Raw genomic sequence first — 25,312 nt, 5'->3', positions numbered from 1 at the left:
GCGGGTCGTATCGATGCTGCAGGGCAGCAAAAACGCGGCCATCAGTGACGCCTCTGATGTCGGGGGCCGTCGAGGCGTACTGACCACTTCCGGCCGCAGAAATTCTCACCTGAAGCAGAAGATCCCCGCGCAGCTTATAATTTAAGTGCGGTCTCAAGAAATTACAAGAATCAAAGCTGGACAGTGCCGAGTGTATCACAGGAACTGCCGCGCACGCAAGAGATGGTCTTGCGCTAAAGGTTTGTGCAGCGCCTTAGTATAGCTCACAGCAGTTTGAATTTGGCATGAAAGCCTGCATTGCTATCGTTCAATAATTTCGACCACCTGGGGTTCTTTGGCGTGCTCCTAAATACGCGAGCGTTTTTAGACGTGAAATGTCTTTAAAACCGATCAGAGGGGGTCGCTGGCTAAAACCGCGTGTAACGAAAACATGTTATGGTATATAATCACGTATATGTTGGCAAACGCACCACCCATGCGCCCTACTTTCCTATCGCTGTGTAGAGAAAATAAGCGATTACTCGATCCTGCGTCTGTCGCATGAACAGATGACGCCGTTGTCACGACGCGCGCGACGCAATTGGAGCTAAATTTAACCGGCGTTCAGAGAGGCGTAGCTCGGCAGTACGTTGGTCGCGTTTGAGAGAGCCATACATACAGCTACGTGTCTCAGCTAAATTTAGCCAGAGTTTAAAAATATGCGAATGCCCCGGAGCTGGACAGAACCAAAGTAATCTTCTTTGCCGTCGCTTGGAGATACTCAAATTATTTTTGTTTCATCCCGCCTGACTAGACAATTATGCTTAATCAATCAACTTCTCAACTGTTATAATTATATGAAAATTGTCAATGAGAAAATTGTACAGCCAGATGAAGAACTCCCGATACAGCTTTCTTTTGCACAATACGTGCTACATAAAAGTGTTTCTCCGAGCGTGAAAGAAGCCCGCAAATGGAGGCAAAGTGCCTCGAGCGGCCAGTCGCGCGGCAATTTTGCGAGCATGTGCGGGCTTCTTTCACGCTCGGAAAAACACTTTTATGTAGCAGGTATTGAGCAAAAGAAAGCTGTATCGGGAGTTCTTCTTCTGGCTGTAAAATTTTCTCATTGACACTTTCCATGTAATTATACCAGTTGAGAAGTTAATTAATTGATTAAGCATAATTATCTAGTCAGGCGGGATGAAACAAAAATAATCTGAGTATCTCCAAGCGACGGCAAAGAAGATTACTTTGGTTCTGTCCAGCTCCGGGGCATTCGCATATTTTTAAACTCTGGCTAAAGTTAGCTGGGACACCCTGTATAGTGGTAGATATGGGACCTTTTCCTGAGCCTCCTTCGAGTTCACCAGACCACATCGAATAGCGCCACACCTAAGTAAGGAACGCAGAAGCAGATCTACCACGTTCCCGAGGCGCAGCACGTCCAAACAAGTTGGCGTCCCCCACCTCGTGCGCCGCATCTGGGGCTAGTCATTGCTTGGCTCTTCCCGAAATCGTAGCGAGAGCCTGGCACTGTTCCAGGTAACATGGGTCCCGAGGCAAGACGGCTGTAATGCACCGTGAAGCCCTGGCAGCAACCTCCCATCCGCCGTTGTGACGGCAGTTGCAGACCGGGAAGGCAATACCGGAGACAAGTAATCCCTCGGACAATTGGAGCCCAAGGAGTGACCCTCTGAGCCGAATGTAACGTACACTCGCACGGGCGCCTACCATTTGACGAAAATAACGATACCTGAGCGGGCTCGCCGATTGGCCGAACGGGACGTGACTTCGAGACACCGAAGGGGTTAAAACCCAGAGACCGGGGGCAGCAAGAGAGCATTCCTTCACTTATCTCTTTCGAGCTTCTTGCCACGGGCCGCAGCGTCCGAGTTGCTGCCGGCCCGTAATGACTTTATGGCTGTTAATTTCTTTGTACTCTCACTGTAAATAATGTAAATAAACCCTCAAGTTTTTCATCTCAAAGTCCTCCTCAACCTCGGCCAACTCCCGCACCCAACCACAAGGTCCAATAATCTGGGGGACAGCAATTGGGATTGTCCTCCAGATCCAACAATAGTAGGTATCGTGCAGTACAATTTGTGGGGCTAGTTGGTGCGCTGCAATAATTGAGGTCATAGCGCTGAATTGACACAGACACGAAAGACGACAGGATGTAGCCCACCTCCTGTCATCTTTCTTGTCCACATCAATTCACCAATATTACCTCAATCATATAGTAATCAGTCAAACTCAAACCAGTGTTCATCAGGAGTTGTAGGGACCACAAATGTGCAATTTCTTGCATACATTTCACGCTTTTTCAGACATGGCAGCCCCACGTTCGACATCCAGGGTCCAGAAATGGCGTGGAGACACTCGGGCAGCAAGAGAGAGGCATGCCGATTCGCGTTAACCATCTTTGACCACTGAGGGCTCACTACGAATACAGAGTGAGCAATACTGCAAGACTACATCGCAGGACACACACTAGCTGTATCATAAATTAAGCATGTAAGCTTTCTAATGCGTGAATAGATGCGTTGTACGTTGGTATCGCTGTGTACAGGATATAAGCCATTACTCGATCATGCATCTGTCGTGTGAACAGATACCGTCCTTGTCGCGCCATGTGTGACGCAATCCGAGCTAAATTTAGCCCTTCACTCGGTATTCAGAGAGACGTAGCTCGGCAGTACCTTTCTCCATCCGAGCAGGAGTTACAGAGCTCATATAGTAGGTATAGTTCATCATCATCGTCATCATCAGCAGCACCCCATTTATGTCTATTGGAGGACGAAGGCGTCATCCTGCGATCTCCAATTACCCCAGTCATGGTGTTGGGCTGCTGAGCACGAGGTCGCGGGATCGAATCCCGGCCACGGCGGCCGCATTTCGATGGGGCCGAAATGCGAAAACACCCGTGTGCTTAGATTTAGATGCACGTTAAAGAACCCCAGGTGGTCGAAATTTCCGGAGTCCTCCACTACGGCGTGCCTCATAATCAGAAAGTGGTTTTGGCACGTAAAACCCCATAATTTTTTTTTCAATTACCCCTGTTCTGCACCAACCGATTCCAACTAGCGCCCGCGAATTTCCTTTCATCACCCCACCTAGTCATCTGTCGTCTTCGACTGCGCTTCCCTTCTCTTGGCACCCATTCTGTAAACCTAATGGTCCATCGATTATCTGACCTACGCATTACATGATCTGCCCAGCTCCATTTCTTTCCCCTAATGTCAATTAGAATATCGGCTATCCCCATTTGCTCTCTGATCCACACCGCTCTCTTCCTGTCTCTTAACGCTACGCCTAACATTCTTCGTTCCATCGCTCTTTGCGGGGTCCTTAACTTGTTCTCGAGCTTCTTTCTCAGTCTCCAAGTTTCTGCGCCCATATCTCAGCACCGGTATAGTTCATTAAACATCAACTGGCGCTCATGAGGTATTTATACGGCCAACAAGCGTGCAGAAATTTCACGCTTGTCCGGCTATGGCCCCGCTGCGTTCTACACGTACGGTCCAGAAATGGCGTGAGGAGATGGGTCAGCAAGACAAAGGGACTTCCAACCCGACCGACCACGGTGGAACGTGTCCGGTGGAGCGCACGGTGGAACATGCGCAGGGGACTCATGGGCGCCACCAGTATAAGGGGGGGGGGGGGGGGGGGGTCATATGTTTACCCTATAGTGCCCAAACACTCTCAGCAAAATAAACGTGCTCACTACGAATAGGGAGTGAGCACGATTGCAAAATTAGACCGCAAGACGCCCGCTAGCTTGTGTGAGTTAAGCATGTCAGCTTTCTAATGCGTGAATAAATGCAACTTGTGCATTTGGTTATGTCATTTATGTACCCCATAGTGCTTGGAGTGTATGTGTGTGTGAGTGCGTGCGTACATGTGGGTGTGTTCTTTTGTCCACTGAAGCAACCTACTAGGATGAATTACCAACTAGACTAGCTACAAGTTCTTCCAGTCTCTGACACAGCCTATACAGAGGCTTTGTTTGTTTGTTTTTGTTTCTCTCTGTTTGTTTTTTTGCATTTCAAAAGAACGCGGCCGGGAATCGATCCCGCGACCTCGCGCTAAGCAGCAAACCGCCAAAGCCGCGCAAAATATCTGCGTCACTGCCGTGGGTAGCGCAGAGTGCTCAGTTCCGCTTACAAGTCAGCTTGCTTCTTTAGCTTGCCGAATTTCTTTAGACGCCATATTTCGGGGACGGGGTCATACGTTTCCCTTCCTGCTCAAAGTAATATATATATATATATATATATATATATATATAATATTGGCTATGGCGTTGCGCTACTAATCACGAGGTCGCGAGATCAAATCCCGGCCACGGCGGCCATATTTCGATGGGGGCGAAATGCGAAAACGCCCGTGTACTTAGGTTTGGCTATTGGAAGGTTGCCGTCGATCCTGTGGACCTTGAGAAGATCACATTTGTAACGCCTAGCGTGCTATATCAACTTATTGTTCAACCTGTCGGCCTATGCAATGCGCCGGCCACATCTGAGCGTATGATGGATTCGCTCCTTAAAATAAACTTTGGAGTTTTACGTGCCCAAATCACGATTAGGCTACGAGGCACGCCGTAGTGAGGGACTTCGTATTAATACTGACCCCCTGGAATGCTTCAACGTGCACGCAATGCACGGCACACGGGCGTTTTTGTGCATCCCCCCCCCCCCTCGTTATTACATCCCACGCGTCCCAGCACCGCAACGCCATAGGCTCTACGCCACCACGGCGGGTCGATTCGCTTCTCCGAGGCTTCAAATGGTCGACCTGTTTTTGTTATCTAGATGACGTCACGCTTTTTTCAACGATTTTCGCTAGCAATCTTCAGCGCCTATAGGGTAGCCTCCAAGTCTTCCGCAGCGCCGACCCTTAAGCTAAACTCACTCCTCTTCACTAGAGGGAGCTGGATCGCGCTTCAAATGTGCGGGCGTGAAGCCGCCGGAAGTCGCCGGCCTTGTTCCGGAAGCGAGCGCCAGCGGCCACTCGATTGCCGTCGGCGGGCCACGTTTCTTTCCTTTTTTTTATTGCGCAGTAAACTGCCTAAGCCGACCAAAAAAGTCATCAGGAAAGACGTTTCACGTGTAAGTACCCGAAATCGCATTAAAATTTTGCGCATTTTACAAGGAAATAGCAGACATCGGACCGTTCTCTCTATAGTGCGGCATGTTAAAGCTGTTTGGACTTTGTTATGCAGCTTTCCACGCTCTCAGCCACAAATGTCCCAGAAATGGGTCATTAAACTAAAGAAGACAGGTGAAAACCATCTCCAGGTAGCAGACTTTGCAGCGACCACGGCTTGCACGGCTTGACGGCAAGCGTAACTGTACGGCTCTTGACGACCCCCGAACCTTGTATGCGAGCAGTGGGACAGGTGCTCATGATAAGCCCGAAATGATTGTGTCGAAGCAAAATGGCAGCGGAGATTTCCTGCATGTTAGTGAGCTCTCCGAAGAAAGTGAACTCGAAAGGGAGGCTGAGTGTCTTCCTTCGCTGTCAACATACGTTGGCCACGTAACTGGCTACACTGCAGGCTATGCGTATCTGATGGTGAGGCGGCGGATCCCCTGTGCGACGGGCCACTCATGGACGGTGTCAGAAGTCCGTCAGCACTTTTCAAGCGGAAGATTCGTGGTGGTTTACAGAGGTCATCATCTTCTAGAGTATACACCTGCCAGAAAACAGCGAAAGTTATCCGGCAACAAGACAAGCTTCATGGCACCAGACTTCCAAAGAAGGGAAATATTGCTGGATGTTCCTTGATCACGTCAGTTATCCCGGAGCTTTCTGGAGACTTTCAAAAACTGTACCCAGAGCTACATGAGCACATACTTGAGTCAGCCGCTGAGTCAAACTACTTCGTGCGTCTTGTAAAGTGCGTAATTGCACCGTATATCAAGATTAGGATGCATCACACTGCAAAGACAGCGACTGCCATAATTATTGGATCAGACATCCGCAAGCAGTTGACGAAACTGCTAATTCGCAGTCACCAATAAAGAATTCATGCATATCGACTTCACATGGCTACCACATTAATAAACGAGCTGTTCTGTTGTGTAACTTTTTTCCAGTTTCATGCACGGCTGTAGCATACTTCGATGGCTTAACTTGTCCTCATGATCAACAGAAATTGAACAGCAACTATTATCTGGCACTGAAGGGGCTTGTTCTGAGCTATAGGCAAAGCTGGCGCTCAGGTTCCTATTTAGCCATTATTAGATATCACTAATTCAACAACTTACTCACCAATTCTATTTTGGTCAACGCAGAAGGCTATCATAAATCGAGATATTTTTTTCAGTCGTCATAAACTAGAGCTCGAAACTTTGGTGCTTTCTATATTGCCTGGTTTGCTGCAGATTCTCGTCAAGCCCGTTATAGTCCATAGCATATAGCATATTGCATATTTTACAACAAGCATTGGCAGTGCCACTGATAGCCATTAAGATCAGTGGGCAGTGCCATATAACTGCTACATGTTAGTTCTTCTAAATGCAGCCTCTTGTGCAGTTATTTAGCTGCCATTGTCTTTATAGAAACGAAGTGTATGCAGTTTATCGCTTTGGCTCTAAAAAGACTGCTCCTGATTATAAAAGTTGTGCGCTGTAATTCAAAAGGGCCCCGAAAATGCAAATGCTTTTTAGCTACGCACCACTAGTAAAACGACTCGCCGATTATTATTTCTTTGTTTACACAGGCATTTGCACTTGGGGACTGACAGCGTGACATTTCTGAGAGCGTAATTACTCAATTACCGAGCCTGAATGCCCTGACTGTGTCTGGGCAATCTCCAAATTTCAACCGTACCTCTTTGGCCATCGATTCACAGTAGGAATGACTGACCGTCATGAGGATGACTTCTGACTCTATAGAACTACTCTGGTCGCCGGTGTTTCAGGAAAGCTGAAATGATCCCTACCGCGTTCTGCGTCAAGTCACGTACATGACCTACAAGATTGCACCGACCAATCCAACGGGGCCGTTTGCCCTCGCCCAGATTGGTTTTAAAATTACATTATGGGGTTTTCCGTGCCAAAACCACGATCTGATTACGAGGCACGCCGTAGTGGGGGACTCTGGAGATTTTGACCACCTGTGGCTCTTTAACGGGCACCTAAATCTAAGTACACGGGTGTTTTCGCATTTCGCCCCCATCGAAATGCGGCCGCAGTGGCCGGGATTTGAACCCACGACCTCGTGCTTAGCGGCGCAACGCCATAGCCGCTAAGCCACCATGGTGAGGGGTATGGGTCTTTGTGATCTTAGTCGACTTTGTGATCCCGTGACCTCGTGCTACTAGGCCTACACGACAGCCACTAAGCAACCACGACGGGTTGCCCAGATTGATGTCGTTTACGTTGCTCGGCTAAAGTCGTATAACCCGTCTGGTGAGGCTGCGCTCTGCCGACCTGTCTGGATGATGCCAGTGTTTTCGTCCGGAAGGTGACGTTGCCAGACAGAAGACTGTAGCGTAAGGCCGACGAAGACGAAATTGCTCCTCGCCATCTTGGCTGCTGTTACGCCCGTGTACCTTGCCTCTTCTTGTAAATATCTATAAATATACCTTTTTGTGCATTATAGCAATGCAACGTACCGTACACCTAACACGCAGGCACGTGCACCCTATAATACGGGGTAGATGTGACGTTGATAACAACGACGGGTTATATTATGCGTCGCATGCGAATGTGCTCTAATTTTAATTCCGTTATTTGAATTTTTTTTCCTTCCTACACGTGACAATATAAAGTAATACAATAGAAGGCATCCAGAAGAACCTATCCCTACTCGCTCATGCGCACGAGAGATATCAACTGGGGATTTCTGGAACTAAGCCACTTAGGGCTGAACAAACATGTCGCGAAAAGCACGATGCCCGCTCCTCGTGGCAGCTGCAGCCTTCGAGCCACCAACCTGCACGACAGCATCTCAATTAACGCGACGCCGCCAGGGTCCGTCGAAAGACGGGAAAAGCGCCGCCATTACAATGACGTCAGCCTGTGGAAACTTGTCTTCAACAGGTCCCACAGCTTATACCGTCGAGCCCGAGAGGAAGAAATCGACGCCGGACAGGGAAGGCAAATGTACCGGGGTGAACGGCAAACACGCAGAGGAAGGAAAGTGGCTCCCGTGAGTCCAACCCCGCCGGTGTAATCCTCTGCAGATCCGGCCGGTTTGCTCGGCCCGGCAATCCAGGCGTAAGCCGGCCCGTTTTCGGCGGGGGAAAACGCCGCCGGGCGGGATCACGACCCCTCGGCGACAACGGCGCCTGACACGCGCAGCCGGGGTCACCCTTCCCCATCAGCCGCTGTTTGCTGACCGGGGGAGACGCGCCATCCCGCTGCGCCGTCATTTCGCCAGCGGTGGCGCCGCCAAGTGCCCGAGCGCGAATCAGACGCGCGTTGCCGGCCGACACACCTGCTCGAGTTCAGCATCCCGTCAACCATCGCAGTTTATTGCACACTATTACAATTAGCAGTATGATTAGTAGTAGCTGGTAATAGCAATCACGCAAACGTATAATAAACACCACAAAGAGCGAAAGAGAGCGAGCTAGCAATGACTGTCTCGTAAAAGGGACACCACGCCCAACCACGTGGAGAGGAGGGAAGAAAAATGGAAAGAGAACATATATAAGGGAAAACGAGAGCGCAAAAAGGCACACCACGACACATCACACAATCATGCGCAGAGTGCGAACGTTACACACGACAGTAGAGTCCCGTGGTTATTAATTCAAGCACACCTTTGTGAACCTCACATCTAGCTGAAGCACGGCCTTTTTGAACCATGAAGTCATTAAGCGTAGTTTGAGCAAGATTAAGTAGCCGGAACTTGCTCAGCAGCACACAGCGGCAACTGTGGAAAGTTTAACATTCGAACAGCAAGTGCTCAAGCGTTTCACTGCAGTGTCCAACTAATGAGATGTGCTGCATCCACGGTGTTTGATGATATCCACTGAAACATCAGTGTTCTTCCCTCAGATGTGATTTGAAGGGCCATTACAAATAATTCATGCAAGAGAGGTGAGTTCGCGTTGGCGCTACACAGCCGACCACGGTAGTCGCTTAATATGACAGCCTTTGACAATTTCGGATTATGAGTAATATAGTTCAGCGGCATAGGACAAGGCAAGATGTACGCAGTGAAAGGTAAGCAGGGTACTGTCATCAGCAATTTCGATGATCTAGTAAAAGCAGCAGAACAGCTCTATACTGACCTGTACAGTACCCAGAGCAGCCACGCTACTTCCATTCAAAGTAGTAATGAACAGGATACAGAGGCTCCTTTTATACTTAGCGATAAGGTAAGACGGGCCTTGCAAGACATGTCCCGTGGAAAAGCGACAGGAGAACATGGAATAAGTCGATTTAATCAAAAACGGAAGGAATATGCTTGAAAAGCTTGCGGTCCTTTATGCGCAATGCCTCATAACTTCAAGTGTACCAGAGATGTGGAAGAATGCCAACATAATACTAATCCATAAGAAGGGGGACATTAAAGAACTCAAGACTTATAGGCCCATTATGTTGCTTTCAGTATTGTATAAAATATTCACCAAGACAACTTGCAATAGAATTAGGGCAACACTTGACTTCAATCAACCAAGAGAACAGGCTGACTCAGGAAGGGATATTCTACAATAGATCACATTCATGTCATCAATGATGTAATTGAGAAATCTGCGAAGTGCAATCGACCTCTCTATATAGCTTTCATAGATTATGAAAAGGCATTGGATTCATTAGAGATACCAGCAGCCATGGAGGCATTTCGTAATCAAGAAGTACAGGAGGCATACGTGAATATCTTGGGAAATATCCACAAAGATTCCACAGCTACGCGGAAGAATTAGGGTCTTTGCCTCTATTTGTTTTAGCCAAATTACGGCTGTAAATGCCAATTCAACATATCCATTCCCAGCGGTGGGTAGACTTTTCTTGGACCGAACCGGCCTTATCTGCCGGTAGCTCCGCGGCACGGCGCTGCTGTCAGTTGTTGAAGATGGCGGTTGTGCTTCACACGTCGACGGCGTGCGAACAACGAAGTGTGATTCATTTTCTCTGGAGCAAGGTACGAACGCCCATCGAAATTGACAGGAAAATGCAGCCAACGTATGGGGAAAGGTGTCTCACTTTGAGAAGAGTGAGGTGGTGGTGTTGCAAGTTCGCAAAAGGCCGCGAAGACTTGCATGACAATGAGCGTTCGGGGAGGCCGCATGCGTCTTTGACTGACGACAGCGGCATCTTAAATTTAGTGCTGCGATGGGACAAATCCCCTTTTGAGCGGGGTGGTGGGTTGCGCCACCAAGCTCTTTTTATTATATTGCCTAATATCCTACATAGGTTATAAAAAAAAAGAGGAAAGAAAAAAAAAAGCACGATGAATTCTCATAACCAGTTTCTGAACCCCTATTATGAACTTTGCTTTTGCACGCGCTTCCGTTGTTTGTAGTTTCCATATTTTTCTTCCACCAATCTTCCAATCGCCGCTTACTGTGGAGGGGACGTAAGAGAACGTCACATGGCAGCCGTGCTGTCATTGGCTGCGGCCAAACGACGGTGCGGTTGCCGGACGCGTCGGACGATGAAAACCTGCCCGGTTTGTCGCATGCATGCCGGGCGTCCGATCCGGCGCTTCGGCACGGCAAAACACCTCGATTGCGGCTGCCGCTCCGGCGAGTCGGACGCTTAAGGGGTGACGAGAAATATTCGGACGATAGCGACTGCAGCGGAGCTGCAAGACCTCGCACCTGGCTCTGCATGCCACAATCGCGGCGCATGGCTGAACTTTCTTGGCACAAACCAACAACGTTCCCGGTATACAAACCACACTTGAAACTTGCATTTCCACTCTTAGGCCCAAACAATGAAATCTTCATTACCTCAGTAAGCAAGCCTTCATTGCCGTGAGGCCACCTTATGTCACTCTGAAAGCTTCCTTACTGAGGGGCCCTCAGTGAAGGCTTCCGTAGTGCTTCCTCAGCGTAAGGTAGCTACCAAGCTACCTTCATGCGTCCTTACACCACTCCTGGCCCTGAACGAGCGCTTCACCTCACTGCTTAGCCACGCGACGTTTGCTTGCGCATGCGCGCTGTCGCCTGCTTGCGGGGAAGCGCGAGCGCGGTGCATCTCGCCAGGGATGTTCGTTTCAGTCGCGCGTTCAACATGAGTGGCGTTGCTAGGCGTTGCACGACGCCGGCGTGCCAGCGTTGCTGGATCTCACCAAATTTTGCGCTATAATCTGGTACCTTTTTACGTTCAGCAAGCAGAACTAGAAGACAGCGTCCACGCGTCTCTATAATTTCACTTCAATTTAAGAACTGTGCGACGATACAACATACTTTTATGAAATAATGGTGTTGGCGTAAAGCTTTTAAGAGATCCTCTCGAACCCCGCCGCGTGGCAACCGTTCCTTACGTGAGGACGGGCGAAGGGAGCTTGCAGAGTACGCTTGTTTCCTCCATCGGTCCTTCGCTGTAAGGAGGCCTCACATAAGGTTACGAAGCGGTTGAAGGAAAGGGACGTTTAATTGTTTTGGCCTTACATACATACAAGCATTTGGGATTTTTAGGAGCTGGCATTACTTATTACTGTTATGTGCCGAATAAATGAGTCTCAATTATATCTAACGCGGTGCGTCTCCGACAATGTTAAAAAAAGAACGACGTAGATAATGGCCACAGTATGGAGCTAGTCACATTTCCTTCTTTATTCTGCTTAATGTTGCATAATTAGTCAAGGTTATTTAACCAACTTCGCAAGTACCAGCTTCAGGGCAAAACTTGGGAAAATTGTAGAGAGCTTTAGAAAACATCTAATACGATAGCTTCGAACTTTCTACCTGTTACGTAATCGTGCACCCTATATAAATTTGAAAAAAAAAAAACAGAAAGCGAAACCCGTGACATGATCATCATTGACGCACCGCGATTGCAGTGCTCTCAAACGTATGCAGCCAGCGGCGCATTTAGCCTGCAGCTGTGCTGCCACTCGCGGAGTGACAGGGCAGCGATTCACAGCGCGATTAACGCCACTGGCGAGCTCCCATCGCAACGCTCCGTGATAGCGAAAAGCAGCGCTGTTCGTTTTACACGCGCTACGTTTGAGAGCGCTGCAATCCCGGCGCGCAAGCGGGCAGATCACGGGCGTCTTTTTCTTTCTTCTTCTTTTTTTCACGTTTCGCGGGTTTCCTTCAGCACGCAGAAGAAGTAGAAAGTTAGAAGCTACTGAATGAACTTTTTCCTACAGCGCTTTACAACTTTCTTATTTGATGTTTTCACCTAAAGGTAGTACTTGCGAAGTTGGTTAATTATTATTGACTAATTATACAATTGAGCAGAATACAAACGGTAGTGTGATTTGTTCCATACAATAACCCACAATAAGCAATCGGTCGCATCCTCCTAGTGTGTTTCGGCATATTTTTAAATCTTGGCTAAACTTAGCTGGAACACGCTGTATTTATGCCGAGAAACGACGTCGGTTACTTACACAGGTTTGAGCCTTTTCTGTTGAAGAAAGTTTTTCAAAAATTGGTCCCTTGTTTGGCCCCTTTAGAATGCAATGTAATCATTGTTTGTCAATAAACTGAAATAACTTCAAGCACACGCTTTCCAAGTCTGATCAAGTCACGAGGAGCTAGCGCGAAACATCTAGCTCGGGTTTGTTATTTTATTATTTTCGATGCGAAAGCATCAAATGTCCCATTGAGCGAAAAAGACAGTGTCTCCCATCTGGACAAGCGAAAAACGGCCGATAAATTCCCATTGGCTCCGACGCCAAATCACGCACGCGCCTCGACAGAGCAGAGCGGGCGACAGGGAACACCTGCTGCAGCGCTAGCGCGCCACCGGTTGTGCAAGGGGAAAGGGCATGGCCGCGACGCCACGTCACCTTCGCTCTCGAAAGCCTGTGTTATCCGCGCGTAGCTTGTCCGCGCAAGCTCTCGGCTACGTTATAACTTCGCCTCGGTAATCACTATAACGAAATTAATGTATAAAAGAATTCGAAAGGAAAAACGTTGGCGATAGTGATTTTTCAATCTACGACCCCACGCTCAAAAGCCGAGTGCGCTTTACCAACGCCTCCTAGATGCGTGATAACAGGCCTGTGCACTCTGCTTTATGACGTCATGCTACTTGGACTGAGGTTTCTATGGTCAAGACCTGCGTGACGAAAGCGGCGCCGTCAAAATCACCGCGGCTTACTCGAGAGCGTCCCCATCAGATTCTATGTCAGCCGGGAAAGGTAGCATGACGTCACGGATCGAAGTGCACAGGCGTTGTGCTATCTACGGGAAGCGCCGGCCAAGCGCCCGCTTGCCCGCGAGGCGTTCGTAACTCGAACGACCGCTCGGCTGGACATTAATGCTCTCGCATTCAAAACTCGTCAGAAGCGCTTGGGTGTCCTCGGATATATATATATTTGCCACTTCACTGGCTGTCGTGCTTGCTGGTCCTCAAGTGGCTGAAATTCACTAATATATTCCTCTTCGGTGTCCTTTGAGGGAACGCCGCCGTGAGACGTGCGGAACCGAGCGCTATACTGGAACAGGCGACGCCACCTGTCCGCGAGACCTCATAGCGCAAATCGCTGTTGACGTGAGAGCGTCCCTGCAACAGCTCGCAGACAAAGCATGTTGCAGAGGAAACATACGCACTCTTCAGCATGCGTCTATGAGTGCCCGCGAAAAGATGCGTCACATACCAATCCTTCCATAACACAAACACTAATAAAGATGATTTGCTCAACTTACAGTCGCTGTAGGTTGACCATTGTCACGAAGAGCGTGTCCGGCAGGCTCCTGAGCTTGTTGTTGTTCAGGCGCCTGCGAAGGCAACAAAGACGACATACGCTTAACAAAGAAAGAAAGGAAAAAGAGAAAGCACAGTGAATGCGGAGACGTCAACCAAAAGTGCTATCTTTAGACGCACACGAGAGCCGTTCACAATATACTCAAGAGTGAACCAGTAACACTCCCAAAAAGTGTAAAAAGTTTGCATTAATGCTCACGTGCGAGACAATGATAACGCTGCATGCGGACTGCGCAGCGCGATCGCCAACGTGTCATCGATAATCGCAGAACGCTGACCCACACGGTGTCGTTTGGATGCTTGCTTCGTCAGGTACTCTTGGTGTACGCGAGCAAGCTATTCCCGCACTACACTCACGCCGGTTGTTGCACGGCGTCTTCTTGGTAATCGAGGCCCATCCCGACAAATGTTGAAAGGGGCTTCACTAAGGGGACTTCTTACAGTGTGGCCTTCAGTTATGAATCGCAGAGGCATCGGACGCACTGCAGCCACCATCGCTTGCTTTTTGGAGACCGTTAAAAAGTCTGAGAGCACTTTACGTGACACATTGCACCTATGTCTCATGAAAATGCAGAGACCGGGAAAAGTTATGCAGGCCATCCCGTTAAGTCTACAGTACCAAGAATCGAGAACAGGTTTCAGGCAACAGCATCCAAGTGTTTCCAATACATTGCTGTCAAAGCCAATCATGAGACAAATATAAAGGAAACGGAACCGTCAGTTCAGTAGGAAAGATGCGAACAGTCATATAATGACGACTCGATGAGTTCGAAGCGGGCGCAACTTCCCCTTCGGAGAGTGCCGCTTTCACGTCGTTAGCGCTGAACGCTAAAAAAACTCAGTGCCCTTCAACTCTGTGAAGAAGGATGACCAGCGAAGCTGTGTACGTGGGCCCCTTAATGGGGAACTGCACCTCCGCCGCGGGTTGGCCCGGCATTGCATTATCTCCAGGATCGGCCCGCGTATGGGGAGTTTTTTTTGCTTACAACGACACGAAAATTTCCTTGGACGGTAGAGGTATACAGTTTCGCTGTAATACCGAAGGTAGCTAAACTACAGATCCACCGCAGGTTACGCACAGCGCATGCGTATTGTGAAGCACGCAACGCTAAAGCGAAATCGTACTGATGGTCTATGTTAACACAAAAGCCTACCGCCAAGCGCTTGTTATATAGGGTGCCCCCACTAACGTTAGCCAAGTTAACGTTAGCCAAGCTGTACACGATATGATTTTAAGAGAGAGAGAGAGAGAGAGAGAGAATACAGAGAAAGGCAGGGAGGTTAACCAGAGGTAGTTCCGGTTGGCTCCTGCAAGACCTACGCTGCACGGTCATCAGACCGTAAGTGTATCTTGCACCATGCTTTTTTTTATTATTATTTGCGTTCCTTGAAGAGCTTGACTAACGTTAGCTGGAACACAAAGTATGAAGCATCAATCGCTTTTATAACGAAGCGCTTGGTACCTCCAAAATCCTTCGTTATACAGATCACTTCGTTGTGAAGAACGCGCACCATACCATTCGCAATACAGCAAGCTAAGTACGTTCAGCATAAAAAAAAAAGGAAGAAAAAGTTTATTGAACACGAAACTTGGTTAACACAGCTGGAGAGAGGGGGGGAAGTGCCTTCTGGACGGGTTCACTTAGTGTTCATTTCGGCCGCCGCTGATTGGCTGTAGCTGTACGGATGATAAGGAGACAGGGGTGCGCCGCCTGTCTCCTTCTCGCTCGTACAGCTCTAGCCAATAAGCGGCGGCCGAAATACACAATCCACTATAGGTGGAGTCTTACAAAACAACACCTCCCACAGGAAGAACTCGTTCATGATTTAACATCTAGCTGCCTTTAAAAAAAGGTTACTCAATAGACTGTTTATTCTTAGATTTCAAAAAATGATATTGATGTTGTCCCTTATTCACTACTATTTGAGAAAATAAGATGGTATAATAGAAACAACTGTTATTAAATTAGTGGGCGAATCTTTGAATTCGAGAAGTCAAAGCGTTGTGTTGAATGTTGTTGCGTCAAGTGACGTTGACGTTTCGTCAGGTGTTCGCCAGGGCTCGGTTTTGGTGCCGCTCTTGTTTTTTATATATATGTTAACGACATATGTGAAGGCATATCATCTCGCATACGCTCATTCGCAGATGACTATGTTTTGTATCGGGTCTTAATTGTTCGAATGACTGCATCGCACAAAATGTTAGCAATATTTCAGACTGCTATGATACTAAAGGAATGACCATTAATTTGACTGAAACTGTTCACGTATGCTTTACAAAAAAGAATATCCCCCCCCCCCCTTCCAGCTACAACAACGGCATTAAAGGATCATCACTGACAAACTACAAATATCTTGGCGCGTACTTCTCTACTTTCCTGGCATCATCATATTGATTACATAACAGGTAAGGGTTCTCGCATTCTAAAATTCTTGCGTAGAAATACCAAAATGTCTCCTTTTAATGCTAAAAAAACACTACACGGGTCAAATGTAAGACCCATACATAAGTACGCTTGCTGTGTCTGAGATCCTTGGATGAAAACTGAGGTAGAGAAGTTAGCATGCAAAACCATGCAAAACCACGCAAGAGCATGCAAGACCATGCTAGACCATGCAGCAAAACCAAATAAGTTGGCATGACAAAGACCATGTTTATAGTTGCTAATTACTATAGACTTTTAAGCGTGCCTTGCGCTCGGGAAGGCCTCAGTTTTAAGACACTGCTTGAACACGACAAGATTTGTGCGCCTTGTCTCAGTTAACTTCTTGCGTGTGAAAAAATAAAGTGTGTGGGAAAAGTAGTCGCAGTTGTTCGGTGTGAAATCAATTTATGCCTTATATAAAAGTTTAAGTTAAAATGAAAAATATTCCAGACCCCTTCTGCGACTGTCCTCATCTGAACATACCCAGCTGGCTCATATACTGCAGCGGAGTCATCGCGCTTTCCCTCTAGGCTGGTGCATCATTCATGTACACGGGGAACATTTCAGATAGCAGACGTAATTAGAGATCAATGCCAGAGATAGGTTCCCCCAACCAGTCTTAAAAAACTTCCTGTACGCGCTCTCACGTGCTCGCTACCTCAGCGTACCGTAGTAGGAATACGAATACGAGAACATGCAATAAAAGACACAATCTGAGTCACTCTTCTTTAATACAAAAAAAAAGAATTCAGAATGCAATATCAGTGTAAGCTTTATTTTATTTTATTATTAGAACGAGACACATCGGTTGGGATGACCATACATGGATCTTAAGATAGGCTCAATATTCTCACTTACATAAGATAATTCTAAATTTTTACAGTACTAAAGTTATCAGTACTGGGTGGGCGTTCTTTAAAATGTTCCTAACAAACCAGCGATAATCATTTTTCAAACATGTCTAAATTGTTCAAACTTTCGCTATTTTTGCAGTTTTGGCATTTATGGGATTTTATGGCGAGACACATACGCGGTGTAGTTGCATACTTCGTTTTCTAGTTTGCGAAACACCTTTTCAAAATTTGTCGGAAATGTTTTTCAGCTTCATCGTCTTAGCTAAAATCGCTCCAAAAAACCCCTTGATTTCAAGGTCCGTCAGAGGGAATAACGTACCCAGCTAAGCAATTTTTCACGAACACATTGTGGATGACAAATTTAACTTCCCATGGGCCCATAGTACTAGTGGTGTAGATTTACAGAAGAAAAAATGGCGTTGTGCAATGCGCTTATTTAGTGTGATATGCCTTAGAATTTGTAAAATTTGCAAGTCGCTAAAACGCGCTTTTCCACGTTTAGGGAAATATGAATATTTTTCAAGAAATCCGTGATAAGTTTCGCAAAAGCAAGGTGGATTCCTTTCTACAGGGACACTTTCCCATCACATATAAAAATTTCGCCGAGAATTAAAAATATTCGGGAAACCTCTTACGTGCCCAATATTCTGTCTGTAGTTAATTTAGGGCGGCAAATACCCAAACAGTCAGCAAATTACAAGTCAAGAGTTTTATAGCATTTAACGACACGAAGACTATTTCTACAGTGGACGTCAAAACCTAGGAGGTCTCGCAGACACTCGAGGCCGTTTAAAAGTAAGAAACTACGGTTCAACAGCTTTATATCGAGCTCTAATATTGCCAGTAATATCGAACGAGGGAAAAAGCACGTAGAAGTTGATATCTCTAAGCGTAGAGCACTGCGTGTCTATAAGAAACTTCATCTGCAGGTACATATCTCGCTTTCATAGTTTTCAGCAAGAAATCTTAAACACGCAAAAGAACTATGAAAAATTTCATTTTTGAATATTCAGTTTTCAGCGGGAAATAGTTCAACGGGATAATGAGAGAAATATAGCTTGAAATATTGTAATTCTTAACTGTTATAACAGCTGCGCAGTACAGATTCGGCAAAACAACGAAGACATAAAATAGTATTCAGGTAACGTATACGAAAGCCAGAAGAAAAACAAAAGAAAAACTACATTTACTGGAATGATAAGTTTGTTGCAACGAAGATAACAATCTGGGGCTTAATTCAAGAAGCTTTTCGTTCGTAAGTGTTCTCTTCCATTGGCCAGCCGCCTCCGGTAATGGTATGTCTAAGATCACGATTGGCTGCCATACACTTTGGCGTAAGAACTTTTTTCTTTTTTTTTTCTGAATACGGGGCGCCCCAGATTCATACTGACCACTCGGGTTCCTTCAACGAACGCCGCATATCGAAGGCCACAATCATTTATGCAATCTTTAAGTTCCGATAAACAATTTATTGTTAGAACAATCCTCTCTGTAATACCCTCGGGTCCTGAGAGTATGAAAATAAATAAATAAATAAATAAATCTGTACATCCCGAAATGCGGCGGCCGGAAAACGAGCTTGTGCTGAGTAGCAGAACGCACCGCTATGTCACAGCGGCGGAAGCATTCGTTTGCCGGTGCGTTACATGCGCCCGTTAAAAATGAAAGAACATTTGTTTAGCGTGTATCTGCTTCGGTGGACGGCAGGTGGCAACTCCCGTATACTGCTCGCTCGTGGCATCATCCCGGACACGCTTCTCGGCCCACGCACGCGCCCGAACCGATGGACAGCGCACGTATGCGCCTTCGGCTGCCGGATCTTTCCGTCGCCTTTGCGCGGTGCCAATAGTGGGAAGTCACGTGCCAACAGCACAACAGGAAGCGCACCGCACGACGTCGCGGGCCTCGCCTCCGCACGCGCGCTTCGGTGCCGGCGAGTTTGGACCATTGGTTTCCAACTGATGCTCGTCTTTGCTTCAAATTTGTGTCACAACGCTTCGAAAACTGGCTCAATAAACTGGCGAAAACTGACGAAAAACTGTCTCAATAACTAGACACCAACGATTGGCAATGGTTGACGATCGTGCAAAACCCGATGTCTATGACGTATTTCCGTCTGCTATCCACTTAGCAGACGAGCAGTCTCGCTGTTTTACAACGTTTGTAGGTTCATAACTCAAAGTTTTACCTGGCACTTAGCATCGCCGAAAGCTCGGTAAGTAGGATATTGTTCATTGTGCTGCCCTTGCATCACACATTTGCAGCCGACTTTAAATGAAGTAACATAACACCACCTTCAAGACGGCATAGTTCAAGAAGCCTCAATTCAGATAACTGCTGAGAAAAGGGCCCGCTGTGTTCACACTGTACTCGTAATAAAAGAAGCCAAGTAATGTTACACATCGTTGATGTAGTGTATCGGAAAGGTTGGGAAACAAAGAAATTATGGAATTGTTTCGCTGTAGCCAAAAGTGTACGGCTGTATTTGTCAAGCATATACAGAGGAGGGGGGGGGGGCTCTTCATTAGAAAAACAGAGAATTTTGCCGGCGTGTATATAACAACTGGCATGCTACTTTGTATAGGGATGGGGAATGGGATTAAAAGATTCCAGACGAGAGTGGGAGAAAAAGAGGATAAAAATAAATATGAAATGTCCGAGTGGACCTGACACTAATATTTACAGGTGACATGGCGGGTAAATTTAGGCTTTTGTATATGAAGTGTGCAATCTTTAAAGCTTTCCTATTAGACCAATTTCTGACAGGTATTTGAACAATAAACCCAAAGCCCGTCGCTGTTTTGAAGGGCCACGCATTCGACCTAAGATGTTCGGTAATGTTAACGGTTCCTGGCAAATCATGTCCATTTGTTGCTCAAAAGATTGTCTCTCGTCGCGGTACACGGGGCATTCTAGTAATATGTGCTCCATTGTCTCTAAGTTGCGACAGTTGTCACAGTATGGGTTAGTGGTAAGCCCTATGTGGTACAGATAATTGTTCGTGTATGCCACGTTCAGTCGAAGACGATGGTACAATGTCTCTAAGTATCGAGGAAGCGGTCGTGGAATTTTCGGTCTCATTTCTGGGTCAATGTAATGCAGGAAGTTATCTTGGTGAAGCGGCAGGTTCCAGATGCGGTCTTTTTCTTGATAGGCATATTTTTTTTTGCCATGTTTGAAGCGTCGGCTTTTATAAAAAATGTTCTTTTGAACTTGCAGTATTGGAGTCCATTTCTGGCAGCTTCATCCGCTCTTTCATTTCCCGAAATGCCGGCATGGCCAGGTATCCACTGGAACTTTACGCGATGCCCAGCAATCTTAGCCCTATGGTGAAGATAAGCAATGTCAAATGCTGCAGGTTGATTATTGCAACGCTTGTGCCTGTTCCACATACTTTGTAGGGCTGCTTTTGAATTCGTGAACACTACCCATTTCTTTGGCGGCTGCTGGCGAAGTACACACACAAGGGCCTCCTTAACGCCATATAGCTCCGTTGAAGTAGATGATGTCGCTCTCTCAAGACAAAACGAGAATCGTTGCCCTGTAGAGGGATCAACAAGTCCGCACGATGAGCGATGTGGAGTTGTAGTGCCATCTGTGAAAATGTGCGTTGAGGCTACGTATTTGTGCATATATTCCAAAGCTATCTGATAAGTCGCTGCTAGAGGTATTTTCTTTTTCGCACTGATTCCAGGTATATATGGCACGATTTCCAGTGGGGACCGTGTCCATGGTGAAATGTTTCGTGGCATAATTTGTGACGCCTGAGCAGGAATCGAAATAGATATGCTTCAGACGGACTGCCCAAAGCTAGATGTAGCACGGGTTCTAGAAATATCCTTTAAAAAGTGAGCCTTCGTATGAATGACGTGGCGAAGGTGAATCCGAAGCGTCTCCTACGAAGATAGCACTTCGAGAGGCAGGCATCCAGCTTCTGCTACAGTTCCTGAGCGGGACGACCCCTTCGGAAGGCCAAGACATACGCGAAGGCAGTTGTTTCGTGCTGTCTCAAGTTATCTCTTGCTTGTGGGAGACATTTTGTGCAGGATCGGGAGGTAATATCGTAGTGTTCCGTCGACGTAGGCCTTACGGAGGAGCACCATTGATCGACAGTTGCTGCCCCACTGTGATCCGGCTAGAAATCGGAATACAAGCGACGCCGAGGAAATCTCACTCAGTTTTTTTCACTTGAGGCGACCATGTGAGGTTCCTATCGATCGTCACTCCAAGAAACATTTGTGTCTTGACGTATGGAAGGGTACGACAACCCAACACTAGTGGGTATTTTTCCATACACCTCCGCGTGAAAGCCATGGCAACGTTTTTGTCGGGGGACAATTTCAGACCCCTTGGAATTCGAAAGGCCGATATATTTGCTAGCGCTCTCTGGAGACGTTGTTGGGTGGTACTGCGGGAACGCGCCGCGCTCCAAATGCAGCTGTCGTCCGCATACCGTGTGATTTTGACGCCGCGGGGCAGGTTTTTTCTCATAAGGATTAGGGCTAAATTAAATAATACCGGGCTTAACACAGCTCCTTGTGCACTCACTCCCTTCTCGACGGCATAAAGCGCCGTGGGGCCATCTGGGGTACACATGAAAAGTTAGCGCCCTTGACGATAGTCTTCAATCTATGCGTAAGGCCGTCCTCCAAGACCAAGGGTTTCCAAAGCGTCAAGTATTGCTTTATGATAGACCGAATCATATGCGGCCTTACTGTCCAAAAATAATGCAGTAGGTATGTTTCCAGAGACCAATTCCTCTTCAATTGATGAGACCAAGGCAATTACATTATCAGTTTCGGACCCATTTTGCCGGAAGCCATTCATTTCCTCCGGGTAAACTTTTGTAGTTTCCAGGAACCAATTTAGTCGTTTGTAGATCATTTTTTCGAATAGCTTCCCTACGCAGCTAAGCAGAGATATGGGTCTGAAGGAGGCGTAATTTGTTGGCTGCTTCCCTGGCTTCAATATAGGAATAACTTTCGCAAGCTTCCATTCCGTAGGAACCTCCCCAGTTATCCATGAGGCGTTGTAGTACTCCAGAAGGCGTAGGCGAGATGTGTGGCATAGATTTGCGAACGCTTCATAACTCACACCGTCATGGCCAGGTGATGGTCGCTTGTTTACGTCGCCGATTGCTGCCGTGAGCTCTTCGATGGTGAATGGTAATTCTAAGTCAGGAAGGGTAGCTCGAGGTGGACTAGGCTGATGACTTGCAATTTGCCGAAGAGGTTGTGCCCCGTTGGAAAGGAGCCTGCAGTACTGCTCTGCCACCTCTTTCAGGGATGCGCGCTCATGTAATGAGAGGGCGATAAAAGGATAAAGCTATTGAGGCTCTTTGCGAATGCCTCTGACGACTCGCCAGATTTTGTTCAGCGGTTGTCGTATTGCGGTTGTCGTATTGTCGTATGTCGAGCTATTGTCGGTATTAATTCTGCATTCGTAGTCGAGGCTGTGATCCCTTTCTCTACGGCTGTTGTGTAAGCTTCCCAGTCTACCGACTTCAGTTTCACTTTTCTGGGCGACGTCCGAGAATGAAGGGCAGAGATTAGGATCGGGTAGTGATCACTACCTCGTGTCTCGAAATCTGTACACCATCCGAACATAGGGGCCACTTGACTTGATACGAATGTGACGTCAATGCAGCTAACAGTCTTCGGATTTTTCAGGTATGTTATGCTGCCATCGTTCAAGGGCTCTATATTGTATTTTGCAAGAAGCTTCGCCAGCTTTGCACCCCGAGCACATGTATCTGAACTGCCCCTGATCTCGTTATGTGCGTTAAAATTGCCACAAATAATATGTGGAGATTGAGTGTTTGCCAACAAGTTTTCCAATCATGTCACGTCGAAAGATGATCCTAGTTCCAGTAGACGCCGATCAGGGTAAAAACTTTGGATGCAATCACTGTGGTTGCGCAAATATATTCATTCTTGTCATGTGGTGCTACGTCAATCGCACAGGCAGGCATGTCGTTGCGAAATCCAACGAGCAGTCGGCTAATTCCATTTTGTCGCATTGAATGATGAAAATAATAACCCTTTATCCTAAACTGCTCGTCGACACGAGACTCGGAAATGACCATAAAAAGGAATCGGTACCACTCGAGCAAGATGCTTAAAGTCTGCTAACTTCGAGCGCAAGCCGCGAGCGTTCCACTGGAATATAGTACATGTGCGGAAGTGTTTGTTGGTAGACACCGCTTGTGAGACGATTGTTGGCGAAGCCATCGTTGCTACTGCGAAGAATCACGGCGTTGCGCCGTGAAAAAAGACGACACCAGCGGTTCCAAAGCCAGGACGGCCTCTACCTCAGGGATGCTTTTAAACGATGGGCTGGTACGGAGAATAGCCTTGATTGCGACGAACATCATGGGAATCAGCATACTTGATATCTAATTTGCAATGCTACCATCTAACAGCTTTTCTTGGTTCTTCCTGTTCTTCTGCTGCGACCTTGAGGACACATGTTGCTGTTGTGGGCTTGAGGTTAGATCATTTTAGGGCTTTGATTGACTCTTTGCAGTTGAAGGCCTTTGCTGGTTTTCTCTCACGACTGAGGCGAAGGACTTTTTCAAAGCCGTGTCGCTGCCCTGCACCGTGTCGTGTTACTTTTGGTTTGTAGATGTATATATCACATCCGGATTCGGTGGTGGTTCTCGCCGTTTCCGCACTCTTCCCTGGATTTGCTCCATTGTCCGTGCAAGAGTGGCTGATTTCTTTTTAGGACACCCTCCGCATGACGCAGCATGCTCAGCTCCACAGCTTGCACACCGAGGCTGGGAACGTGACGTACACTCCTTATGCGTATGCGCACCAGGGCATATCTTGCAGCGGATGGGGCCTTTACAATAAATCGCTATATGTCCATGTCTTTGACATCTGAAACATTGAGTAGCAGGCCCCATGTATTCCGTCACGGGATAACTGCAGAATCAAAGCGACACTCGGTTTGGTAAAGGGGGTCCTTAGAGAATTCCAAGAAGACCGAGCGTCTTCGGGTTTCCGTTACTACGCCATCTTCGTTAGGGACGTACAAAACTTGCCTTTTAGCAGATATGACTCCTTGTTCGCTCAAATACTTTTTGAGGCCGTCAGCCGAGTACTCAACAGGAACGTCCTGTATCCTCCCGTACGTGGCAGAGTAGGAGTATGGAACTCGAGCTTCTACAGGAATACCCGATAGATCTGTTACTGTGAGGAGGCGATTGGCTGATCGAAGTGTAGACACTGTCCCCATGAGGCTGCCATCCTTGTTGAGACGGTGGCTGAGCATCTTTTCTTGGGCTGTTGTCACGACCGCAGAAGCCAGAATATTTGGGTTTCCTTTCCATAAGCTGCTGTCAGGCTGAGTTGACTTGAATATAACAGGAGCACCTGCGGCTCTTTTCTTTTTGTAAGAGACAACAGTGAAAGCTGTCTGGTCCATCTCTTCGTTGTCTCCTGTAGATTCCCTTGTGTCGATCTCATCTTCACGTAGCCTTCTCCTTGCTTGCTCATCTTCTCTGTGGTCTACAGAAGGAACATGCTGACTTGATTGCTGATTTCTTGCGATGGATGCCATCAGAGCATCACCAAGGGCGGCCGACGGCGGAGGCTCGCCGCGCTGCTTCGGTCTGGTGCGCTTCGGGAGCCGCTTGCTGTGCTTCTCTCGCAGGACGGTGACCCCCAGACCGGCGTTCGGTGAAAGAGAGGCACAAAGAGTAAAAATGTGCTCCTACACTTGCTAAAAAAGACTTAAAATTACAGACGGGCGTTCGGAAGCGAGCCTATCGCTCGTCGTCTTCTTCTTCCCAGCATATACTGAACTGTACATTGAAGCCCTTGCATCTTGTATTTCTTGCGAAAACGAGGCGTATTCCATGTGTCGGTATTCCGTGTATACGTATTATTGTTGTTTGCGGTTAAGGACGGCGGTGGCGGCTAAGAACTGCTGATGAGCGGTTCAAGTCCGGTTTGCTACCCTACATCGGGGGTAAGGGAAAGGTGGAATAGAAAGAGGAAGAAGAGAGTTGGCACCGAGTGCACATGGGAGGATGCACAGAAGCACATATAAGCGGTCTCTAAGACCTATGCACTTCAAGTACTGGTCCCCTATAACGTAAAACTATTCCAAACTTTTCTATTCCAATTCTGCTATCAGCCCTCCACGATTGGTCAAAAACTTTTTTCGACCACCCGCACTTCACCTGTCTGTCACGCGACGTCACGAA

General features: G+C 47.3%; 1 protein-coding gene across 1 annotated transcript in view; it reads right to left on the bottom strand.

Moving 5' to 3' along the window:
• sli (slit guidance ligand) overlaps positions 1 to 25,312 on the bottom strand; it is a 434,906-nt gene that overhangs the window by 263,681 nt on the left and 145,913 nt on the right. The window contains exon 4 of the mRNA XM_050192987.2: positions 13,763 to 13,834. Within this exon, the coding sequence (XP_050048944.1) occupies positions 13,763 to 13,834 (72 nt within the window). The remainder of the gene's footprint in view (positions 1 to 13,762; positions 13,835 to 25,312) is intronic.

This window comes from Dermacentor andersoni, chromosome 1, assembly GCF_023375885.2.
Source record: "Dermacentor andersoni chromosome 1, qqDerAnde1_hic_scaffold, whole genome shotgun sequence".
NCBI classification, from domain to species: domain Eukaryota; kingdom Metazoa; phylum Arthropoda; class Arachnida; order Ixodida; family Ixodidae; genus Dermacentor; species Dermacentor andersoni.
The sequence above is the reverse complement of the archived record's forward strand: the minus strand, read 5'-3'. Positions and strand labels throughout refer to the sequence as shown.